This window comes from Paramormyrops kingsleyae, chromosome 18 (assembly GCF_048594095.1).
Source record: "Paramormyrops kingsleyae isolate MSU_618 chromosome 18, PKINGS_0.4, whole genome shotgun sequence".
In the NCBI taxonomy this organism is placed as follows: domain Eukaryota; kingdom Metazoa; phylum Chordata; class Actinopteri; order Osteoglossiformes; family Mormyridae; genus Paramormyrops; species Paramormyrops kingsleyae.
Genome location: NC_132814.1, coordinates 15,852,847 through 15,875,896, shown reverse-complemented (window position 1 = coordinate 15,875,896; position 23,050 = coordinate 15,852,847). Strand labels below are relative to the sequence as shown.

General features: G+C 48.1%; 1 protein-coding gene across 3 annotated transcripts; it reads right to left on the bottom strand.

The window, feature by feature from the left end:
• Positions 1 to 2,526: 2,526 nt before the first annotated feature.
• Positions 2,527 to 21,515, bottom strand: ube4a (ubiquitination factor E4A (UFD2 homolog, yeast)). Of its 3 annotated transcripts, XM_072701900.1 has the most exons (21): positions 21,042 to 21,299; positions 20,588 to 20,636; positions 20,225 to 20,394; positions 19,142 to 19,318; positions 16,231 to 16,343; positions 15,247 to 15,399; positions 14,178 to 14,337; positions 13,055 to 13,257; positions 12,667 to 12,858; positions 11,481 to 11,814; positions 11,204 to 11,330; positions 10,019 to 10,326; positions 9,349 to 9,481; positions 8,697 to 8,887; positions 7,908 to 8,008; positions 7,669 to 7,782; positions 6,283 to 6,457; positions 5,907 to 6,087; positions 5,112 to 5,259; positions 4,835 to 4,992; positions 2,527 to 4,193 (listed from the first exon to the last, which is right to left on the bottom strand). In XM_072701900.1, exons 2-21 carry the CDS (start codon positions 20,626 to 20,628, stop codon positions 4,058 to 4,060), a joined length of 3,315 nt encoding a protein of 1,104 aa, XP_072558001.1. In that variant the 5' UTR covers positions 20,629 to 20,636; positions 21,042 to 21,299; the 3' UTR covers positions 2,527 to 4,057. The 3 variants fall into 3 exon arrangements, with proteins under 3 accessions (XP_072558001.1, XP_072558002.1, XP_072558000.1); XM_072701901.1 differs by lacking the exons at positions 20,588 to 20,636; positions 21,042 to 21,299 and adding an exon at positions 21,335 to 21,515; XM_072701899.1 differs by having other exon boundaries at positions 20,588 to 21,299.
• Positions 21,516 to 23,050: the final 1,535 nt, after the last annotated feature.

Below are 23,050 nucleotides of genomic sequence, written 5' to 3'. Positions count from 1 at the left end.
CGCCTGCTGCTGTCGCCGCCGATCTGCCCGCGGCTGCGCTGCCTGCTGCTGTCGCCGCCGATCTGCCCGCGGCTGCGCTGCCTGCTGCTGTCGCCGCCGATCTGCCCGCGGCTGCGCCGCCTGCTGCTGTCGCCGCCGATCTGCCCGCGGTTGCGCCGCCTGCTGCTGTCGCCGCCGATCTGCCCGCGACGCCGCCTGCTGCAGCTGCCGAAGCTCTGCCCGCGGCACCGCCTGCTGCAGCTGCTGCCGCTCTGCCCGCGGCACCGCCTGTCCTGCCTGACCCGCCTGTCCTGCCTGACCCGCCTGTCCTGCCTGACCCGCCTGCCCAGACAGCGGCGGCTCCTGCTGTCCATTCACCTGAACTGCCCGTCTTGCCTGTCCTGCCGGCACCTGAACTGCCCGTCTTGCCTGTCCTGCCGGCACCTGAACTGCCCGTCTTGCCTGTCCTGCCGGCACCTGAACTGCCCGTCTTGCCTGTCCTGCCGGCACCTGAACTGCCCGTCTTGCCTGTCCTGCCCGGCCAGCCCTGCTCCTGCTCGCCTGTCCTGCCGGCGCCTAAACTGCCTGAGGTGGCCGCGGTTGCGCCCCCTGCTGGCCACGTGATGGCGGCGCCCGCCGAGGCGCCCCCTGCTGGCCGCGTGCTGGTGGCGCCCGCCGAGGCGCCTGCAGTGGCCCCTGCTCTGCCTGCAGCGCCCCCTGCTGGTCGCATGCTGAGGCGCCCCCTGCTGACCTTACGCCCGCTGAGGCACTTCCTGCTGGTCGCGTGCTGGTGGCGCCCGCTGAGGCGCCCCCTGCTGACCGTATGCCCGAGGCGCCTGCAGTGGTCCCTGCTCTGCCTGCAGCACCCCCTGCTGGCCACGTACCTGACTTGCCCGTCTCGCCCGTCTGGCCTCTGGCTGCACTGCCTGCGGCCATGCCCGCGGCTGCATCGCCGGCTGCTGCCGCTGCTCTGCCCGCGGCGTCCCCGGTTGGCAGCTCGCCTGTCCAGCCCTGCTTGCCTGTCCAGCCGGTCCAGCCCTGCTCGTCGGCGGCTCCGCCTGCTGCCCTGGCCACACCCGTGGCCCCACCCGAGACTCAGACTCCTGTCCCCGAGGGGGACCTTGAGTGGGATCCCTTGGGGACCGTCCTGTGGACCCCAGATCCCTCTCCCTGCAGGGGCCCACGCCCCTTAGGACCCCGCCTGTCCGTGTCCCGAAAGGGCCGGGGCCATAGGCGTGGGGCCCGGTTCCCGCCCGCCCTGCCCCCTGGCTCGCCCTCGCTTGCCTTGGCTGGGGCTCCGGGGCCGCCTGCGGTTCCTCCGGCTCGGGGTCGGCGGTCGCCTCCGGGTCCCCCCCTGGTTCCGCAGTGCCGGTCCTCGGTCGCGCCTCCGGCTCCTTGTCGGTCGCCTCCGGGCCCCCCTGTTCCAGCTGAGCGTCGGACGGCGCCTTCGCCAGCTCCGGCTGCGCCTCCACCTGCCGCGGCTTCCCCCTCCTGCTTGCCTTCACTGGGGTTCCCTCCTGCTCCCTCCGTGTCCCCTCTGTCACTCCCTCGTCCCGTTCCCTTGGCCCCTGGGTGGTCCCCTCCTGCTCCCTCCTCCCTCTCCCCTGCGGCCCCTCCGGCCGCTGCCTGTCGCCCGCCTGGGCTCCCTCGTGCTCCCCTTGTTCCTCCTCCGTTCCCGTCTGTCCCTCCTGCCTTTGTTCCTCGTCCCTCTCTGTCTCCTCCGTTCACTCCTGGCCCTTTTGTTCCGCCTTTCTCCCCTCCTTCTGTGTCTCCCTTCCTGGTTTGTCTGTCCGCCTTCCCTGTTCTGTGTCGTCTCTTGTCTTTCGTCTCGTCCCTGTTCTTGTTCTGTGTCTCCGTTCTGTTCCCTGGTTTTGGTTGACGTTCTGTTTTGTTTTCCAGGTCCTGTTTTCCCGGTTCGTCTCGTCCGTCGCCTCTCCTCTGGCGCGCCCGGTGTGCGCGCCTTTGGGGGGGGGTTCTGTCATATCCCGCTCCGTACGATCCCGATGTGTGCCACGCCCCCCTCATTACCTCGTGTTCAGCCCTGATGGTTCTCACCTGTTTCCTGTTTCGTTTGCCTAGTCTTGTGTATTTAGTCCGTGTCTTAGTCGATGTACCCCAGACTGGTCATTGTATTGTCATGTGTAGTGTCCGTACCTGTACGTCTGCCTCCGAATAAACCCCGTTACCCTGACTGCCTGGCTTCGCTCGCCTGCTTCCTGCTCGCCCTCCCCGCGAAGCGTGACACCAAGCTGCGTTTTGTGATTAGCCTAAGCTACTGAGGAAAATGTATATTATTGTTAGTTTGACTACCGGTGTTCTGTCATAAAATCCTACCTATCGAGCCTTTCTGCGCATGTGCAGTTCCACCGTTTTGGGATTAGGGTTAGGTTTTAGGGGTTAGGGTAAGGGTTTTAGGGTGTTTTGTGGGGTTAGGGTAAGAGTTAGGGTTAGGGCTATCGATTAGCACTACGGTAGCATTTTTCGACAAGGCAGCATTAATCGACAGAACACCGGCACAGGGTGGAAGAGAAAAGGATTCACTATATAAACAGTCTGAATTTCTCATTTTATTGTCATCCTCATATGGTAATTTTGTACAGGTTTTGCATTTATATATATATATATATATTCTATTCCAGCTGTACAGTATAAACATTTCCACCCCCCCCACTCTATTTCAGCATATAATTCACCAAGCAACTGCCCAAAATTGAGTAGGAAAGACAAACAGTACATTAGAATGGGTGACTTGACCAGAGCGCCAATGTCAAACTGCGTTTCTGTGGAAAATCTCCCAAGGGGTCCTTTGCCAACACATGGACAGTTCTAGTACCTGGAGTCTGAAAAAAACAGGTGGGAAAATTCCTCCTAAACTATTCAAGTAATAAAGGACTTCAGACCATAGGCCAAACCTGCACCCTTACCAATAATAGAAAGTTAAGGCCCATCTCATGTACTTGCATAAATTGTCATAAAATGGCTGATCACCTTTAATTGTCAGTATTGACACTGGCAAAGCCCCCCAACAGAAACTGGACATATACACTTATTATTATTTTTGTATTTGGCTTGCTAACCTGTACCAGTTTCAACCTGCACAACACTATTCTGTCTTTCAGTTTCCATTAATTAGTTTAATCAATAAAGAAAAAAAAAACCACAAATAATACATGGAGGGAAATTACAATAAATCTTTTACAAAAGTAGTAAGATACAACATATGAAAATTCCATCACCAATATAAACGCAGTACTATAAGGCTCTTATTAAAGTACCACTACTGGTAACTTGAAAAAAAGACATTTTTAATAGTCTCCAATTTCATACTATTTCTTTTGGCTGGAAAACACACTTGTGAAAATGATCATTTCTAAAAATGAAACATAAAATCTGTCATTTTAGATAAAAAAAAAAGAATATTAATCCTTAACATTACTATTAGCCAATGAAGTGTAGAGATTAACGAGGCAGTTAGCCCTCACTACATAGTCATTGCAAATAACATTTCGTCGCCTATTCATTTAGGATGCACAGTGGATGACAACAATCGTTTTTGCCTCTCCGGTGTTTCTTAAACTCAAACCAAGAAAGACTTATGGGTCAAAAAAATGAAAGAATAGTGACTATTCTAACATGTTAATTGGACAATCACGTGTCAGTTTCATATGCGATTAGGCTAAATTGGGTTTAACACAAGAAAGACCAAAATGGAGATAAGATATGGATCTTCAGAACAAAAAGTGTGCCTTGTGTTGCAATTTATAAATTCACCCATGCTTTTATGCAAGGTCTTCTATTTAAGGGGACAAGTATGATTATAGGGAGAGAGTAATACACATCATTTTTTTTTGTGAATGTTGTTAAAACAGAACTTCAGAAATCATATGAAGGTTACACTTTCTCCTTTACTTCTAATCTTACACACTTGCTTTTCCACTTGTAAAATACTTTTCAGTATGGTAATGATAACCTGTTAAAACTGTCCCATTTCCCACCCTAGATTTATTCTTTCAGTAAGCAGGGTGCCTAGAGAACACTGACAGCAGGCGTTGTCATGGGGTCAGGCCGCCGGTCTAGGTTATCCACTGGGGCCCATCTCCATCCGCTCCTTCTTGCGCTCGGCTAACCACTGTAGGATCTGCTGCTTCAGCTCCTCGTTGGGCCGGATTTGGTCCATGGTCAGGGGGCTCCGGTTAAAGGGATCCGTCTGATCACTGTGGAGAGAATATGGTGAATTTAATGGCCAAAATATCCGCCCCTAACACGTCACAGACATTAAGTAATGTGTAGAAACTAACATAGTGTGTAAGGAGCTGGGTCTAAACCAAAAAAGGTCAAGATCCAATTCTTGGTCCAGCTTCTATAGACTGTGGCAGGAGACAAAGGGGTGTTACTTTGATTTAAGGTGGAGGGGATAAGATCGGCTAACTTTATCATTAGCCAATGATATGTTTTGAACTGCTGAGTGACAGGGGTGGGAGTACTCTGTGGACCAATCAAATTTCACCTGGGGCCAAGGCCTCTGTGGCCCCACCCCTTCATAAGTCCCTAGTAAGGGCTGATTTCACCGGTCTCTGGTTGGCCTTTTTGGATGCTGGCAGGCCCTTTTTATGCACCTTGATGTGTCAGCAAACAGGACAACAGGTTAGGACATCACAACATGGCAGTCAGGTTTCAGCTGGGGCCAGGGCCCCTATAGCGCCGCCCTTGAGGGAACAGACTGGAACTGCTTCAGTAAAACTGCATCCAGTCAATGGATAAAAGTTTTTGCTACACAGTGAAACATCTACAGGATCTAAAGCAGTCTCATGATCCTCATGGAAACTCACGTCAGCGGCTTCTGGGGTCTACCTACCTGAGGAGGTGGCGTGCAATGGTGGAGCGGTCGACCGTGATGTGCGAGGAGGGGAGGAGCACAGGGTCCAGCATCAGCGTGGACATGATGGGATCCAGGAACTCGTCCGGGGCATCTGAATAAGTCTCCTCCTCCTGCTGCTGTCTGTCTGCCAGCGACTGGCAAGGCGGGAAGAAAACAAAGGAATGATCATTATGCAAAAGCAGCGAGGTGACAAAGGAATTATAGGTTTTATAAGGCTTGGGGGGGCAAATAAGATAAAAGCTATCGGTCCAACCTTTATCTTGTCTGCCAGGAGACTGAAGGACACTATCATATCTCCGGGCTTGTTGATCTTCTTAAGCACTCGGACTATCTGAGAGAACAGGGTCGGTGAGTAGGACCGGCCATCTTTCGGTACTGTGGCACAGAAATTCTCCTCATCGCTGGAAAACAGAACACAAATCCCTTCATCCCTGCATAAAACCACAGAAAACATCCCCCCACCCTCCATTCAGCACAGATGAATGATGGATACACTGTGTGGTTGGCACTCTTTGTTCGAGAACATCATCACACACTTCCTTTTGTCGTTCTTTTAACTTCCTGGACTCATTTGCATTTTCAGAGGCAGTCTTGATAGACTGCGTCATCCACAGCTTAGTTAAATGCTCGCTGCAGCTCATGTAGGTTGACAGTCGCCATTATATCTGACCAAATAAGATGGTGAACTACACAGAAACCTTTCTAAAGATTCAGATCCATGTAGAATGCTGAATTCTGGTCAATGGACCCATTCACTGTCTATAACTCTATTACTGTCGGTTGCATTTGCCTCTAAAGTTGGACAATATGTATGGTTACTGTGTTATTTATTGTTTTGTACACTTCCAATTGCACTCTTCCTTGCTGCTGTTGTGTGTTCACAAGTGTTTCACTCACCTATTCTCTACAGAGTGTTAAGTGATGTGAAAAACTGATTGGATCTGGGATCCATCTGCCTTTTTATGGTGATTTTTACAGGTGCACAGCAGTTAACATTTCTAGATGCAGGGGAAGGTGGACTGTGGACATGCAGAGACTGAAGACATACCCCAAGTTGAGGTAGATGGTGCAGATGTCAGACACAAGCTGCTGGGGTTTGAAATCGAACTCGCTGAAGTCCTTCACCTTCAGCGCCCCCATCTTGGGGCCCACCAGGTGCTGCAGGAAGTAGTTGAGCATGGAAATGATCCGCTCAGCCAAGAAGGGATGGACGAACAGTCCCTTGATCTCTGAGATGCCAGAAGAACAGAAAATGGTCAGAACCGTTAAGTTCGTGATGAAGTCACAATAGTTCCCACAGAACGTCTCATTCAATGATGATGGTGTTTCAAGAGGCTCCTTCCTTCTCTACATAAATAAATGCTGGCTTCTCCACTACAACCACCCCAAACCTTTCTATTGCCACCCCAGCGCCGACCCCTCACCAGATGTCAGGAAGGCCAGCGTCCCTATGGTCTCGTTGGACATGATGTTGTGGAAGCGGCCCAGCTGGCCAAACATCTGCAGGCTGGACTCCTTCTCCCGACGGGCGTCTGGGGCCAGGCCCTCCCACTCCCCCCGGTCCCTCTCCAGCTGCAGGACCTTAATCTTACTCAGGTACTGCAGGAGAGAGTCAGAAGTCCCTGTTTGCAAACACAAAGCTCCTTGGGCAGACAGGTCATCATCCACAGGGAGCTTGGGAAGATCAACACAGGCCTCATCCAACAATCAGAAACATGGCAGAAACAGGACACATGCTTGATTTACAAATATCGGTCCCACAGTGGAGGATATGTTACGCCACTTTTCCATTGTGGTGTCAAGCAATAACAAGGCCCAACTGGGCCAAATGAGGACAAGCCAGACTGCATTTCCATATATTACTCCCCATCCCCCCCATCAGAACCAGAAATCCTAGGGGGTCGACAGTAAGCTGGTGACATAATATAAACCCCGTGGGGATAATTACCCTAACCAATCTAACAGCAGAGCTGCCAAATGTGGCGAGATACCTCAAACCAATCAATACAAGAAGACCATAAATGGTAATGTGGCTAACTAAATCTCTGAGCTTACTCTGAATGAATACCCAAACTCTGACACAAATCACAGTGCTCAGCTAAGAAGGGGTAGATATTTAGGGGTCCTTCAATGGAAAAACACTTGATGACGCATGCTGACTGGAAGCGACACTGGAGAAATGTCAGCTGGAACAGAGATAAACGACTGAACGCTTCTGGAAATTTCATAAGCAGGTCTCCGAACGATGACATCGCATTTAAATCGATCGCGAGACGGCCTCGGGGAAAGCCGTCTCTGCCTGTGATGTCACCCGCTGTTGATGAGGTCCCGAAACCTTCACGGCTTGACTCACAAAAACACGGTAAAGGAAAACATAAGCTCGTATGACCTGACCTTGGAAGGAGGACATAAGATGACCATTCAAAATGCAAGCTCAGCTATGTATATACATCGACACTCGGGGGAGCTGAGCAACAAACAAAGAAGCGGGGGTCTTTTACATTATTTGCCTCCTGTGATAGTGTAGAATCTAATTAAGATTTAAAAATAAATAAATATTCTGATTAAAAGCTCCCTGCCGTAATGCATTTCATTCTCGGCTAAATGAAACAAACTTTATTTAGATTACACAGGTATGACAACCAATGCAATCAGATTATTACTCATGGGGTCCATTTGTTCTACCTTAAAGGTACAAGATACTAATAAAAACATGACAGAACAGTTCCTCCTCTGCCTTACTTCACATTAGATAACTCACAGGCATCCGGCTACTGGAAGCCTAATGCAAATCCCTGCCACCTCCCCACCTGTATAGCTTCGTCGAGCAGGAAGATGGCGTCATTCATCAACAGGTTGAGGAACCTGAGGAAAAGGGGCGGATTCATGGCCTCCAGGTTCTCCGCGGCGTAGTCGGCCAATCGCTGCAGGTGGGCGAGACGGATGGCGGTCAGCGGCAGTGAAAATAACGCCAGTAGGCCTGGGTTCTGCCCTGCTCTCTCCCAGGAGTGATGTGTAACTCAGGTGATGTGTAAAGAAAACTCCTTGCCTTTATGCTGTCCCTGTAGTTGTCCTGTCCCCACATGTACTTGAGGATGGGGTACATGGGCCGGCGATAGTTGAACTTCTGCTCAAATTGGTGAGGATCCCCTAGAGAAAAGCCAAGAGGAGAGCCAAAAAGGAATAAGGCATCGATGTTTAACACACAGCCACTAGGGGGCGCTCAGCAGCCATTATGGAAAAATCAGTTCTACTGATGTCTTTTCTTTTCTAAAGGACATAAAATATTTGATAAACTAAACAAAGACAGCAATATTAAAAGTAAAGTGCATTTAGCCATCCATTTTCTGGAACCACTTATCCTGTTCAGGGTCGTGGGGGGGGGGGGGGGGGGTCCTGAGCCTATCCCGAAGGCTATGGATGCAAAGCAGGGAACAACCCAGGATGCAGGATCCCATTGCAGGACACACTCACACACCTTTCACACCTACAGGCAATTCGGGAAACCCCACAGGGACACGGGGAGAACATGCAAACTCCACACACGTGTAACCCAGGTGGAGACTCGAACCCAGGTCCCAGAGGTGTGTGGTGACAGTGCTAACCACTGCACCACCATGCTGCTCTACAAGAATTTATAAGTATTCCTATTAATGTAACAGAACTTATAAGCACAGCCTATTAACATGACAGAACAACAATTAGCTTTAACTTCACTAATGCCACTCCTGTGCAGGAACGGGACGTCCTGTGGCTTTCCTGCTTCTCAATATCCTGATCGGTCAGCAACTGTAAGCCCCCCCCCCCCCCAGGACCCACAATCCTCGGCAGCAGTTACCCGTGAATTCAATATCCACGAACACAGTGATGAGGGCCTCTGCCAGCTGAGGGGCGCGGCTGTAGGAGCAGAAGACTCTCTGCCGCTGGAACATGACGGGCAGCGCCGCCCCGGGAACTGCAGGCTCCATGTGGGGCATCACCGCCTCCAGGACCTCCGCCAGCTTCGCCCGTAAGTGTGGGTTCTTCATCCTGGATGATGGGTATGGCCCAGAAGGATATTTATATACAGACAGACAGAGAGACAGAGACAGAGAGAGAGACAGAGACAGACAGAGAGAGAGAGACAGACAGAGAGACAGAGACAGACAGAGACAGACAGAGAGAGAGAGACAGACAGAGAGAGAGAGACAGACAGAGAGAGACAGAGACAGACAGAGAGAGACAGAGACAGACAGAGAGAGAGAGACAGAGAGAGAGAGAGACAGACAGAGAGAGAGAGACAGACAGAGAGAGAGAGACAGACAGAGAGAGAGAGACAGAGAGAGAGAGAGACAGAGAGAGAGAGAGACAGACAGAGAGAGAGAGACAGACAGAGAGAGAGAGACAGAGAGAGAGAGAGACAGACAGACAGAGAGAGACAGACAGAGAGAGAGAGACAGACAGACAGGCAGACAGGACAGACAGACACGCCTCGCTGCCTCGGCCCTCACCGCTCCACGCTTCCCATGAAGATCGTGATGAAGTTGAGGACCTGCTCCAGGCATTCGGCCGAAGACTCCAGCACCTCGTCGGCGAAGCGCCGTAAGAAGATGAAGAAGTCGCCCATGTTCTCCACGAAAAACTCTGAGCGGAACACAAGATAGAAAATTTGAGAAAACTGCAAGATATAATGTTCTGCTGCAAAACCTGAGCGCAGCCTGTTGCATCCTGATGGAATGAGGAGCATAACAGTGTCATACTGCAGGCCCCCATCACCCGAGCCTGTCTGCCGTCTGCCAGAAATCAGATTAGATTTGATTCAAATTTGTCATTGTGCAGAGTACAGACACAGAACCAAGGACACACAGTTACCATCTAACCTGGGGAAAATACAATATATACAAATATGATAAATACAATAATTTATAAATATGTTAAAAATGTAATTATAGTTTATGGTTGTGTATAAAATTATTCACAATAATCTGGAATATAAGGTGTAGACAAGAAATACAAATCATAACTTTATGTATCTACTGTAGTGAGCAGCCACTTTATGGATTAACGAGGCTTTAATGCGTGTTGAAATGTGAGAATCATCTAAGCAAAGTGGAGCTCCAAGAGATCCTAGGGAAAGGTCCATATTGGTGCTGCTGTGCCCTCTTGGGGTCTTGGGGGTACCTGGAACACAGCTCAGCAGGCTGTACTGTACTGGCGGCAGGGGGAAGCGGAGGGGGGCGTGCTCAGGGCCCTGATTGCCTAGGCTGAGCTGCACCAGCAGGGCGGCGGTAGAGCCCTGCAGGCTGAGGCAGCACTGCAGCACGGCCGGCTGCGTGGCCGCCCCCTTGGTGGACAGGTACGCGGTCATGAGGCGCTCAAACTGCTCGCGGAGCTGCTCGGCCGCGGGCCCCGTGCTGTGCTGGGCATCACGCCACGTGCCCTGGAGCCGATGGAGCGACTGGTTCATCTTCACCATCTGGTCGTGGAGCCTAGCCGGGGGATGGGGTGGGCCGGAGAACACGGTAAGAGTCTTCGTAAGTCAGCAACCCACGTGACAGGAGAATCAGAATATACCGCAAGGACATCACTTCTATACCGCATCTGCTTCAGTAAAGTCATACGGTAGATGTTTCAAAATTTAGGGTCTGTATACCTAACAGCCATAGCACAGACATTTCCCGATGCCCGACTTTCTTCACGTTTTCTGTAACACGCCTCGCTTCTATTCCCTTCGTTCTTTTCCGGTTAGAAACGCGCACACTAACTGCACACATAATCGTGTACAATTAGGACCGCATATAATCAAAAAGCTTTAGCCTGTTATGAAAACACATGGGAACAAAGAAACTGACAGCAAGACGAGATTTCTGAAGAAATTCTTCAGCAGAAAATAACCATAATGGACAAAATCACACGAGAACAAAAGCATTAAACAAATTGGTAGAGACGATGGGGGTGCATTAAACAAAGACCATTCCAACCCTAGCTGCCCCCTGCAGAAACATCAGGGCTGAATATGGTCCACCATCATCTACATCATCATCAAAACCCAGTCACTCCACATTTTTGCTCTCTCCCAGCTCCTAGCCAATCAAGAACACCGAATACCTGATATAGGTGTGTTGGGAGCTGAGCTGGAACAAAAATGTGGAGTGACTGGGGGTTCCTGAGGAATGGGATCAGAAACATGTACAAAATCTAGACTAAGGTTTGTCTCCATACAGTGAAGCATACAGAGTATGTACAGAGCATGTAGCATGATGAAAACACCCAATCAACTAAAAAAAACTGACATTTCGAGGTGATGGATGGGGGGGGGTTGAGTCCCCCTGGCTTGGCAGAGGGTAGCAGAGTGGACAGGGGTACCTGTGAAAGCCCAGGTGCAAGGCAGATTGAGTAAGAATGAGGTTCTCTGTGAGAAGATTGTAGGACTGTGCAAACTCCACAGGTTGCTGGGGTGGAGCGGGGATCAGACATGTCTCCTTGTCCAGACCTGGAGAACAAGAGGAGCCCAAAGAATCAACTCACATGTCTGGACTATGTGCACAAAGCACAAGAAAATCCATGAAGATATAAAAGATGACCCAGCAGCATGGTAAATCATGGAAAATCAGAGCTCAGTCAGTGGTGTGAGCCGCCTGACCCCTTGCGTGCACGTTGCGGTTCCGCCTCTCCTCCTCGCTCAGCTCCTTGAGGGCGCAGTAGGTGGGGTTAAAGGTCAGGAGCTTGGGGGAGCGTGGGCGGCAGAAGGGCTGGCACAGCTTGAGCAGCGTGGCGCCGAGGTTGAGGAAGAACGCGTCCGAGGCGTACATCTGTAGGAAGACCTCGGGCATCTGGTTGGCCCAGATCTTGGTTCGTCCAGCATTGGCATGCAGGCAGTTGCCCAGCCAGGAGAGCAGCAGGTGTCGTGTATCTCCACTCTGCTGCAACAGATTCTTCAGGACCTGGTGCAGCTTGTCATGGAACTGGCCCATAAACTGTGGGGGAGGGGCAGCCCTGTCAGGAAGCGTGTTACCATGACTACAACCCAAAGCAACTCTGTATTACTACATCCTTCATCCTTGTCATAACACTGTATTCATTCAACGAAGTATCATTACTGCTGTTGTCAAATTGCACTGCATGTTGTCACATCCTGAAATTGGACTTATGTGGTCTTGTGTTGTTTCTGTATTTGTTCCTCGTGTTGCACCGTGATCCTGGAGGAACATTGTTTCGTGTCACTGTATACAGTGCATATGGCTGAAATGATAATAAGCCTACTTGACTTGACCTGACCTGACCTACCCAACCGTGACTGACTTCACACAGGGGGGGAATCAGGAACAGGCCCAGTAATCAAGCTTATCCGCAACTGACGAAAATCTTCAATGACTGCCCCCACCGCTAAATATACAGTCACGACTCACCACATTCATTTTTTGGTAATAATAGCTTCCACTGTAAAAAAAAAAAGGATGACTGCTTTAGACTGTTTTGCACAATACTTTGTCAGACATTTTTTGAACCACTGTACTTTTTTGGCTTCATGCGGAAATATTCATTGTGATGATACACAGACATAAAAAAAGACGTTTTATGTGATACGAATTTCATGTTTTTTTTCCTTTTCTTTTGGTGAAGCACTGCGTAACCAGTTGTCTTAGAGAATCCTTTACCGTTGTGACCATAAAAATTTAAACTTGGCCGGATACCTCAATCCCCTGCAGGACAGACCAGACTCTCAGTGATCGGCAAGCTATGAATCCCAGAAATCTTAATCATACGCAGATCTGCGGCCAGGCAGGAGGAGCTCTGTGGTCTGGCAGTGGCAGGTTCGGCGCCCTAACCTGATGCACGTTGGACTCCTGCACCTTCATTTCCTGCGGACTGGAACGGGAAGGGTTTAGGAAGAAGCCGTGGTTCTCTACCACGCCGGGGGTCTTCAACAGGCAGGAGATGTTCAGCAAGGTCCCCAGGAGAGTCTTCTGGTACTGCAGCCCATTGCTGGGGTCTTTTGGCTGAATGTGCTCTACCAGCACCTGGGATTATAGGTAAATCAAGAGGGTTTTTTTTTTTTTTTAAGCTAAATTTGTTTTATTTTTCCATCACGACCCAGCTTAGAATGAGCATTATGGAAGAGGGACGGGGGTTTTTATTATATAAAGGATTGTTATATAAAAATCTTTGATTTTGAACTGAAGCGGAACAGACCTAAAGATTGCATACACCTCTGACCTTGGCGATATCCTTCTGGTGGCTGAAAAAGATCAGGATGTCCAGGTAGGAATACAGCAGCGACTGGCAGAGGTCCAGGTCCTTCACGCAGCTCTGGAATATGTCCAGGACCGGCACCATAACCTCCCCAAAAGTGCGCACCTCCTGATCTGCCACAAGGGCGGCTATGACCTCCTCCACAAACTCCAGCACCTGATCCAGCTCTGGGTGGGGTGGGGGGGGTTGAGAGCACACAACACACAGAGGACAGATCACTCTGGAGATCTGGTACATTCTGTTCCCCTGTGATGTGTTCCAGTAAGAGCGTTGACTCAACCTTTCCACATAATGGGAGAGGAGTACTCGCTCAGTGACCAGCGGGGGGGCAGGGGGGCTTCAACATGGCTGACTTTAAAGTATTCTAGACTTAGTCATACTAATTACTAATAGCTTTATTTCATCCCCCCCATTTCCCTCCATTGTTTCTGTAAACACACACACACACACATACACACACACTTTCTGTTGCTCCAGACCGGAATTAGCTAGTTTGTACCTGTGGCCTCAAACTGCCTCATCAGCACTAACAGTAATAAGAGCCGACCTTGCCAGCTCGCCTCATGATTATAAACTTGGACCCTGATTTACTGGTGCTCAGTGTTACAGTACGACACCCTCTTTGCCAGGATGGAATGCTGCTGACATACATGTCTACTAGATGAGCGGTTCTGAGTATCTCCTGGTGCGGGCTCAAGCGGGTTTCGTTCAGTGTTTCTCAACCCAGCCCTCGGGGACCCACAGTCAGCACACAATTCTGCTCCACCCCAGCTCCCTGCTAGCCAGTCTGGGGGGGGGGGGGGGGGCCAAGGACCGGCTTGAGAAACACTAAGGCTGTGTGTGTCTTAGCAACTTTCGCTGAGATAAAGAGTTCCCTCTAAATCATCCAGTGATATTTAACCAGATCTGCTCTAAGGAATAACCAAAATGTTGAGAGTCAAAAATGCATTTTACATTGTTAGGCTGGATGCAATCCTGCCACACAGAACTTATCTCCAGGACCGGGATTCAAACACACAGATATGAGAGGCCCCTAAAAGCCCCGACATGCTTCCAGTTTCCGGCAGGGACCCCTGAGGTGACTCACGGGCTCCGCTCACGCCCTCCAGCAGCAAATCCAGCAGCTGCTTGTAGACGTTCTGGCTGACGTAGATCTCGGGCGTGAGGAGCACGGTGCGGGCGTTGGACAAGCTCAGGGTCTTACAGCGAACGGCGAAGGTCAGCAGCTTCTCCGGCACTTTGGTGATCTGCAGGGGGAGAAATGCAGCTCAGTTACTGAGGTCAAAGCCCAAGAGGGAAATGCAACACGGGGGCGGTGTGCGGCTCAGAGCGCCGGGACGCTTGTGATCAGAAGGTCATTGGTTCAAGTCCTGTGGTAAGCAAAGTAAATTCACAGCTGGGCCCTTAATCCCAATTGCTCCTGGGACCGCTGGACCCTGCTTTCAATTGTATTTGTGCAGATGATGTGTGGCTCAACCAGTTTGAATGCGGTGTCTGTGATCAGAAGGTCAGAGGTTAAAATCCCAGAGTCAGCAGAGCGATTTCACTATGGGTCTCCTGAGCAAGACCCTTAACCCCCAATTGCTCCAGGGATTGTCTGACCTCCCCCCCACAAAATGTTGTTTTGGATATTAAGCGACTGCTAAATGAGTAAATGTGTGCATTTACAACACATATTTTTAATAACAGGAAAGGGGAAATGACGGAGTTCTCTGCTGATGGAAGCTTCAGAAACCGTCAGTAACCAGTCAATCGTAGCCAGAGGTAGAAAGTTTAGGTCCAGATAGTAAAAACCCAGACCCAAGATTTTGTTTGAACCAACCAGTTAAGTATAAAGAGTCACAGTCACAGAGTACAAAATCTTGGTCTGGATTTAAATTTTCTGAACCTGAACGTTCCACCTCTGATTGGTCAAAGAGGTGGCACATTTAACATCGTTATAGAAACTCTGTGAATCAGTGACATTCAATGACCCACTCGCCTGGGTAGGTAACCAGAAACCAGAGAAGGAACCGCGTCTGCATAAGCCAATCCGAGGAAGAAATCCATTAAACCATCCTGAATGCCATGTTTACGCACCATCCGCCACCCCCCCATCATTATTCTGTAAGTAACAAAAGCTGAAATGCCCACTGTGGCCATAAGGGGGCACCCACCTCCTCCTTGGCCCTCTGGTAGCAGGCGTAGAGGTACGGGATGGCACACTTCTCGCCAGCGTCCCGGTCGGCTGACAGATTAGCCACGCTGCAGGTGGTCATGTAGATCAGGTGATTTCCCGGCTCCGGAAGCAGCAGCCTGTTGAACAGGCCCTGGGGGAGCGGAAAGAGGGTTTAAAATCGCCATGGTGATGCACCACCACCACACATCAAGGGTCCTGCGGGGCCGTCACCATCCGGTCACCAAGCAACCCAGCCGAGTGAACGCGGACACCCAAACATGTGGGAACATGACATCACAGCCACACATTGCGGTAATGATTGGGTATTTCGACCTACTGAATAACGTATAATTAATGACACATGATATTCACAACCTAGCATTAGGTACCTGCAGGTAAAAACTGAAAATTGGCCCAGGTTAGATTTAATATCCAAAATGGTTTAAAACCAAATAAAGACACACAAAGGAAATGAAGCCATTAACATTAATATAACCTGAGACACTGCGACTGGGGAACCCCCTAACTGAGGGGGGGGAGCCCACCCTAATTTCCACAGCGGCTCCCCTCTCCTGGTCGTGGGATTTTGCTACCAATCTCCTGACAGGCATCTTTTCTTTTTTTTTTTTACTTTATTTTAGTGCTTAATTTTATAGGCTTTGTAGGCTTCTAAGAGAAAATCGAGGGTGACATTGACCAACATTTTACCTGAAGAATGATGAACAATCATTGCATTTCATTGGATAACTTCAGTGTTTTGGAAAAAATAATGACAAAACACAGAATGGCATAAATTTTTTATTATTTTTTTTTTTAAAGTGACATATCTTGACAGAGAAATAAGCTGAATCAGAAGCATTCTGGGCCTGTTTTCACACTTTCCTCCCGTCAAAGCACTTCCCTGTCATTTCGTACTAACACAGGAGCCACCGGGAGGACGTCCTCACCCTGCCTGCTGGGGCAAGACCCCCCGGAGTCCTACCTGCTCGATGTTGTCCATGTCTAGCCAGTCCTGTCCATCCAGGTCAGCTGCCATCTCCTCCAGGTACACACAGCGAGGCGGGATGCCGTTACCACCCCTGAGACTGGGGTCACCTGCACAGGCGGCGCCACACACACACACACACACACACACACACACACACACACACACACGTTTGTAATTATATCTTTGTGGGGACTCTCCATTCATGTCTATGGGGGAAACTCTAATCCCAACATGACGACCTTAACCCCTACCCAGCCCCAACCTTAACCATAAGTAACCAAACAAAATAGGAGACTATTGGCATTTTTACTTTTTTGATTGCATTCACAGATCTTTGTGGGGACCTGAAAAATGCTCCCCACAACATCAAGATACCAGGGTTTTTAGTCCCCACAATGTAATGTTAACTTAATTCACACACACATAGTTTTAAATACATCAGAGGCTCACAAATAAAATTCTTTAAAATCACGGTAAGACGCAAAAAAAAAAAAAAAAAAAAACAGCAACTGAACGATATCATCTGATTTCATCCAAATGAGATTCAGTAATGAAATTATTCTTTCTTTCCTCGCTCAGAGACCAAAGGTAACAAAATACATTTCGTTATGCTCATGTCTCCTTGAATTCCAATCAACAACCGACGTCCGCAGTACAGAACCTGCGAGGTTAACAATGCCGATTTAACACAAGAGGGACCGGAGGTTAGCAGACCTTACACCTCCACTTGTGTGCTTCACTGCTGTCCTGTCTGATAGATTCCAGTCAGACCTCACAGCAAACACCTGAGGTACCCAGCACTGGGCATACTGCGTTATTTGCTGACAATCCGGTCCCCAGAGTGCCACCCCAGCTTGGCTGCGGTTTTCTAGAATTCTCCACCCGATGGGGTGGATGCAAGACGGCCTGGGCTGCTAACAAGGCCTCTGAGGAGCGAAGCGACGGCTGGCGCTACATCCAGAACTGTCAGCACGGGAACCAGAGGCCTCCAAGCCTGTTATTTTTGGGCCCACCAGACCAGAACCACCGCCTCTTCACAGCCCCTCACATTATTACCATGACATACATCCGTAGCAGCTTAAAAGGTGAAGAGTCTGCTTAGCCTGCAGCTTTACCTCATTACCAGCTGATAGATTCTCAGGCAGGTCACCTGAGAGTGTTATCTCTGGGCCTAAAGGCCGGACACTTGCATTCCACAGAGGTACGTTCCCAGCTCGTCCCACTGGGCTGGGGTCCAAGCTGGTTCCCCTTCAGCTGTGCTCTAAATAAATTAGGTTGAGCCATTTTGACTGATGCACAATTAACATCACACCGATTAAACATGTTTACACAATATTTTAATACATTCTCCCCTGTAAAAGGTATATATGGTGACTAATTTCTGTTAGCTTTGACAAACAAAAAGAAACTAAAGTTGATCACCAGTTTATTCTGTACTGTTTGATGGTTACAATCAAACAAGCACCAAATGGGTGAAAACCGATATTTAAATGCTAATGTGCGCAACATACATCAGTTATTTGCGACAACCCAGTCAAGCTGACTTAATTAAGATAAGGTCACTATACACCTCAGAGTTCCACACACAGTGAGAAAGGGCCCACAGACCACACCCACTGGCCACACTCATTGGTCTGACCCACTGGCCACCCTCAACGGTCACACCCACTGGCCACACTCATTGGTCGCACCCACTAGGCACATCCCCAGCAGTCTGACTAACAATTCCTCATCTGGCTGCTGTCAGATTCTGCAACCACTTACAAGTATTTTCTGAAGAAGCCAGGAGTCTCACAGCAGCAACTGATATCACACTCAACTTCAACCAGTCAAACAGTCTATCACAAAGTACTACCGCTGCTTAGAATATGACTTACGCCCATTACAGTTACGCCTCATAAACATATTGTCACTTTCTGATGAAAACCACGTATGTCGACTTTTAATGATTGTGACTCTGTACTATAGAGGGAATACACCCATTCTCCTCTGCCAACTGATAACCTGACACCTAATTGACCAATGAAAATGAATTTTGAAGTCATCTACTGAACTAGCATCTCCGTTGCATGTCAGAAGTGTTAATTTCAACCAAGCATCTCCCACACTTTACTTGGAAGATTGTCAGCTAGGGTTGGAAGATTGTGGGTAAAACATAAATCACATTTTCATATTTCCCCGCTAATGCAAACATGGCAGAATCATTACCAGGTAAGAATGAGATCACACCGGGATTGAGATCATAATTCAGCTCTAGAATGAGATCAGACAGGGGTATGAATTGAGATCATGATTCAAAAATGGTTAAGCCCCAGTGTCAATTAATTTACCTCAGCCGGTACTCGAGACCTGAAAGCAGGAGAAAGTTTGTGCTGCAGTTTGTTTGAGTCGGATACTGCTGTCAAGGTAAAGTAATACTCTAAGCTTCTTGTTTGAAAACAGTATTTATGTTCATACTAGTTGACATTTGCAATCATGATGGATTGGATAATGTAATGTTACTAATTTTAACACTAACAGTAGATAGCTGGCTCAAATAATAAGACAAAGCTCAGATTATGTCTAAACATTTTGACTATCAATCAATAGTGTTTTTTTGTATATAACAGATACCTGTGAAGAGAGGTTTCGATTTGTGGAGCAAAGGGTCTCATCACATTCTTTTGGATTTATTTTCTAGTAGTTTCAGAGAAAATATTTTTGTTTCACGTTCATAAAATACTGGATTTTTGAAGATACACGTTTTTCATTGGACAGTGATAATATTTAACCATTACCGCAACCATAAAAAATTTATACATTTTCAAGGTTACAGCAGAAATCCCAAATCACCATGTCATGCAAAGACCATAACGTCCAGCAGCTTATAGGAGAAATCCACCCCCCCAAACCCAGGGACACTCACTGTTGTCCAGCGTGATAAGAAAGATCCTCTGGATCATGTGGTTGACGTTGAGCTGCTCACAAAGCTCCTGCCGGGAGCGGAAGGAGCGGCTGATCTCGGCCACCGAATCGTCATTGTCCTCGATGCTGTCAGACACAGAGTCCTCCGACTCTGAGGGACTCTCGTCAAACTCGTCCGCTACAACACACACACAAACATACCATTAGCCTGACATCATACAAACATCAAAACAGACATGACACTGGCACAGACTCTGCCAACTCTGACGGTCTCTCCCCAAAATTACCCACTACAACACACACACACTCTTAAAATACCTGTTCAAACAACATGACAGCCACTGTGAAACATGCATCATATTAAATGCCGTTATCCTGATATCAAAGAAACATCAAAACAGGCATGATAAACAAAGAGATTCCTGTCTCTGTCCATTAAAACCCTCAACACCACCTAGGCTGAAATATCTGTAAGCTGTAGCAGTCCTTCTTGTCACTGATCACTGTCACATACTATACTCAATGGCCCTGCTTACACTAGGTTTTAAAATATGTCTTGGGCGATCAGATTACAAGTGTGAACAGCCACCAGAACACATTGCTATCCGATCACTTGCTGAGGTGGTCTGTGACACATTCCACCACATATCTTTTGCAGCGTAAACGCTAATGCCCGATAAAAACGTCACAATTACCCAGCGCGTGACAGACACGTGTAAATGACGATGTGTGTCGGCTGTCTACTTGTGATCCAATCACCCAAGATGCATTTTAAAACCAAGTGTGATCACGGCCCACGTGTGCATTTTTTGTGCAATTACTTGATGACTGTATCTGTTTTTGCTGTCGGTGATGTTATTATGATTTTATACTGCAGACACTGACGTCCACTGGGACAATAACATCCATCTCAAATTTAATCTTAACAGACTAGTGACCACTTCTAGACCAATGCTGCCATTAACACATAAACCACACAGTCAGACAAGCAATCCACTGACTCCAAATCAGATATCACTCCATCGGGACAAAACCACAAACTCTACAGGCAGGCCTTTAGCCGACCGCGTGGACAATGACTTACATGGGGGTCCCAGATGTTCCTGCTGTTTCTGGCCTGATGCAAATTGTTTGGCGTCGGCGACTGAGCTGAAGAGGGCGGCGAATGGGTTGCAAGAAATGTTCTGGTTGTTGTTGCCCTGGTCAGTCATCGCGCCGGAGCACACACTGCGTTCCCGGGCACCGCAGGGCAGCCTAGACACATAGGACCATGCAAAGACCACACTGTGCTGGCTCATCTCTGGAGAGGATTCCACTATAATTTTACCCTCTGTAACAAGCTCTCAAACGGCATCCTTTGAGGTATCAATTTGCTGTTTGGGTTAAGGATGTTGCCACAGCATAATACCAGTGATGGAAATGACCGGGGAGAATGGACTGAACATACCTCAGTGCTCTGTTTGCCGGGGCAAATGGAGCAGGCTTCATAAACTCCTCTAAAGTTATCATTAAAGGAAGTACGGAATGTCTGGGGATAACCGCGTGATTTTCAACATAATGAACCAGCCAGGTTATGAAACTACACCGACATATGCTTAACATAAGCTAGTATATAGTTCATGTTAAAACTAATAAGTTAATTTGGTAGCAATTGCAAGACCAAATTTGTGATTCGAACAAAACCTGTTTATTAACCTAAGTTAATGTAAGACAAGACAATACGACAAAACACTAGGACGACAACACGAGAATACAGCACTACGGTCACGTGCCAATCACAACTGTTGTGTCTGATCGATCGAATCACAACGATCAGCATCTAGTTAATAAACTGCCGATCCTTGTCAAGTGATTACTTTCTCCTTATAGACTATTATTATCTTCGTATTGGAACAGGATACCGAATGGGAAACCGTAAACAGCCGCCACCCTGACAGGACGCGCAGCCAGAGAGCCTGCGCTCCGCTTCCTGACCTGGCGTGAATACGGCGCTGAGGAACCAATCAGTGAAACGTGGTCAGACACGAAGGGGAAAACAGCACTGACTGATAGCCGTAGCAGCCCGAATAAATATGCCCGTCACGTTTATTCCCCCCTCCCTCGCTCGAAGCGCCATGTCTTGCCGCCAGCTAGATGCTGGAAAGACGCACAGGTAGCTGGCTTCCTGGCTAACTAGACATCATTATCGACAAACCTGAAACGGAACAGCTGCTGACACCGCCACCTGTGAAATCCTGTGTAGACTGCGCCTGGTATCCGAAGCTGTTGTCACCGCTACCTGACTCACAACAAAAATAAATATTCCTCTTTGGAGCTACGCACCGTCCTGCAGCTTCCGAAAAAAACAGACATGCGTATGGCGTCATCAGTATGCGACGGGAAAGGGCTTAAAGGGGAGGTCAGCCGCGACTGGAGTGTGCCGACTCCATGAAGGTCCTCCTTGGGTTGGGTCTATATAATTTCGGAATCAATTAATGTTTGATGAAATGAAACAGATGCCATCAAGTGGCCCAGACAATACAACACCTTTCCGAGTTTTATAACCGAATATATATATATATATATATATATATATAAGTCAGTGTTATTCCTGTTTTCTTACCAGTTTATTATATAGTAAAGCTAGTTTTGCAACAACAAGTGGGGGTGCATATGTAGGGTTGCAAGATTATCCATGTCAGGGAGGAAACCTTGAGTTAGAATTTATAAACTACTACCCGAATTAAAAGTACCTGGATTCCATTTAAGCACTGAGTTCTTACTGTGTGTTGATTGGTTAGTCCACTATAATCATACATGATAGTATGAATCCTTTTATTTTTCCATTTGCTGAGGTACAGAGACATTGGAATGCTTCTTTTGGCCTACCTCATCTTATTCTCCTGGGGTGGGGTGGGGTGGGGTGGTGTACACAGTGCATAGTCAGTTATTAACATGCAGCATCCCTGGAGCTGGGGGTTAACAGCGGTGCCCAGCCCCCAAACATGTGACTCTTCTGCAGAAACCAGGACTGGTAATCTTCAGATCACAAGCACAGGGACTTAAGCGACTCACTGCCCCCTACTTGTCTCACTAATGTAAATGTGAAACAGCTGGATGAGTTTTCCAATCAAGGAAACAAACCAATCAAAGCACAAGAAGAACTGAAATATTTAGCCAGGATAGGTGCCTTTCAGTTTTAGTTTGTAAAATCTGATATAGTGTCATGGTCACCCCAGGTTGTGAGCAGGATTAGCAAACTATTGCTCATTGTATCCATGTAATATTATAATGTGTATTGCATTTTAACCTATTGTGGAAATTATACTGTCAACAAAAAATTTAAGTTGTCAGACACATCGATGGCTGAGTTCTATACAGGCGTAATAGAATCAGTTATTGCATCCTCCATCTTTGTCCGGTTTGGCTCTACATCATTGAACTGTAAGCAGAAACTGCAGCAAACTGAGTGATGTGTGGAGAAGATCGTTGGCTTCTTGAAGACCTGTAGTCATCAAGGATGAGGATCAAAGCTAAGACAATAATGTGTGACCCATCACACTCTGGTCACTCCCTCTGCCAGCATCTCCCTTCTTGGCAAAAGCTGAGTGCAGGAGTCCTGAGCATATGAATGAACCAGCACCTGAAGAGAACATTTCCCCAGGCCACTGGCCTCCAAATGGGGACCCATGTGCACACTGCCACTTACAGGACTGTTTTATATCTAATCAATCACTGTACAAATTATACACTCTTATAGAATCCATGTGCTTTTTTGCATATAACCCAAAGCTGTTTGTACCATACAACTGGATGTCTCAACTTTACTTATATGTCTACATTTACCAATTAATCTATTTCAATATGTATTTCATTTTTATACTATATATTTTGTACTTTTCGTCTTGATAGTATGTTTAATTGCACATTC

What these genes read in the sequence shown, in the direction of transcription:
- ube4a (XM_072701899.1), bottom strand. Translation starts at nt 20,742, where the DNA reads ATGTTAAGCATATGTCGGTGTAGTTTCATAACCTGGCTGGTTCATTAT. An exon ending in CGTGGATATTGAATTCACGG is followed by an intron (nt 8,009 to 8,696) that starts GTAACTGCTGCC and finishes GCTTTTCTCTAG; the next exon opens with GGGATCCTCACCAATTTGAG. An exon ending in TCCTGGCAGACAAGATAAAG is followed by an intron (nt 4,993 to 5,111) that starts GTTGGACCGATA and finishes CCGCCTTGCCAG; the next exon opens with TCGCTGGCAGACAGACAGCA.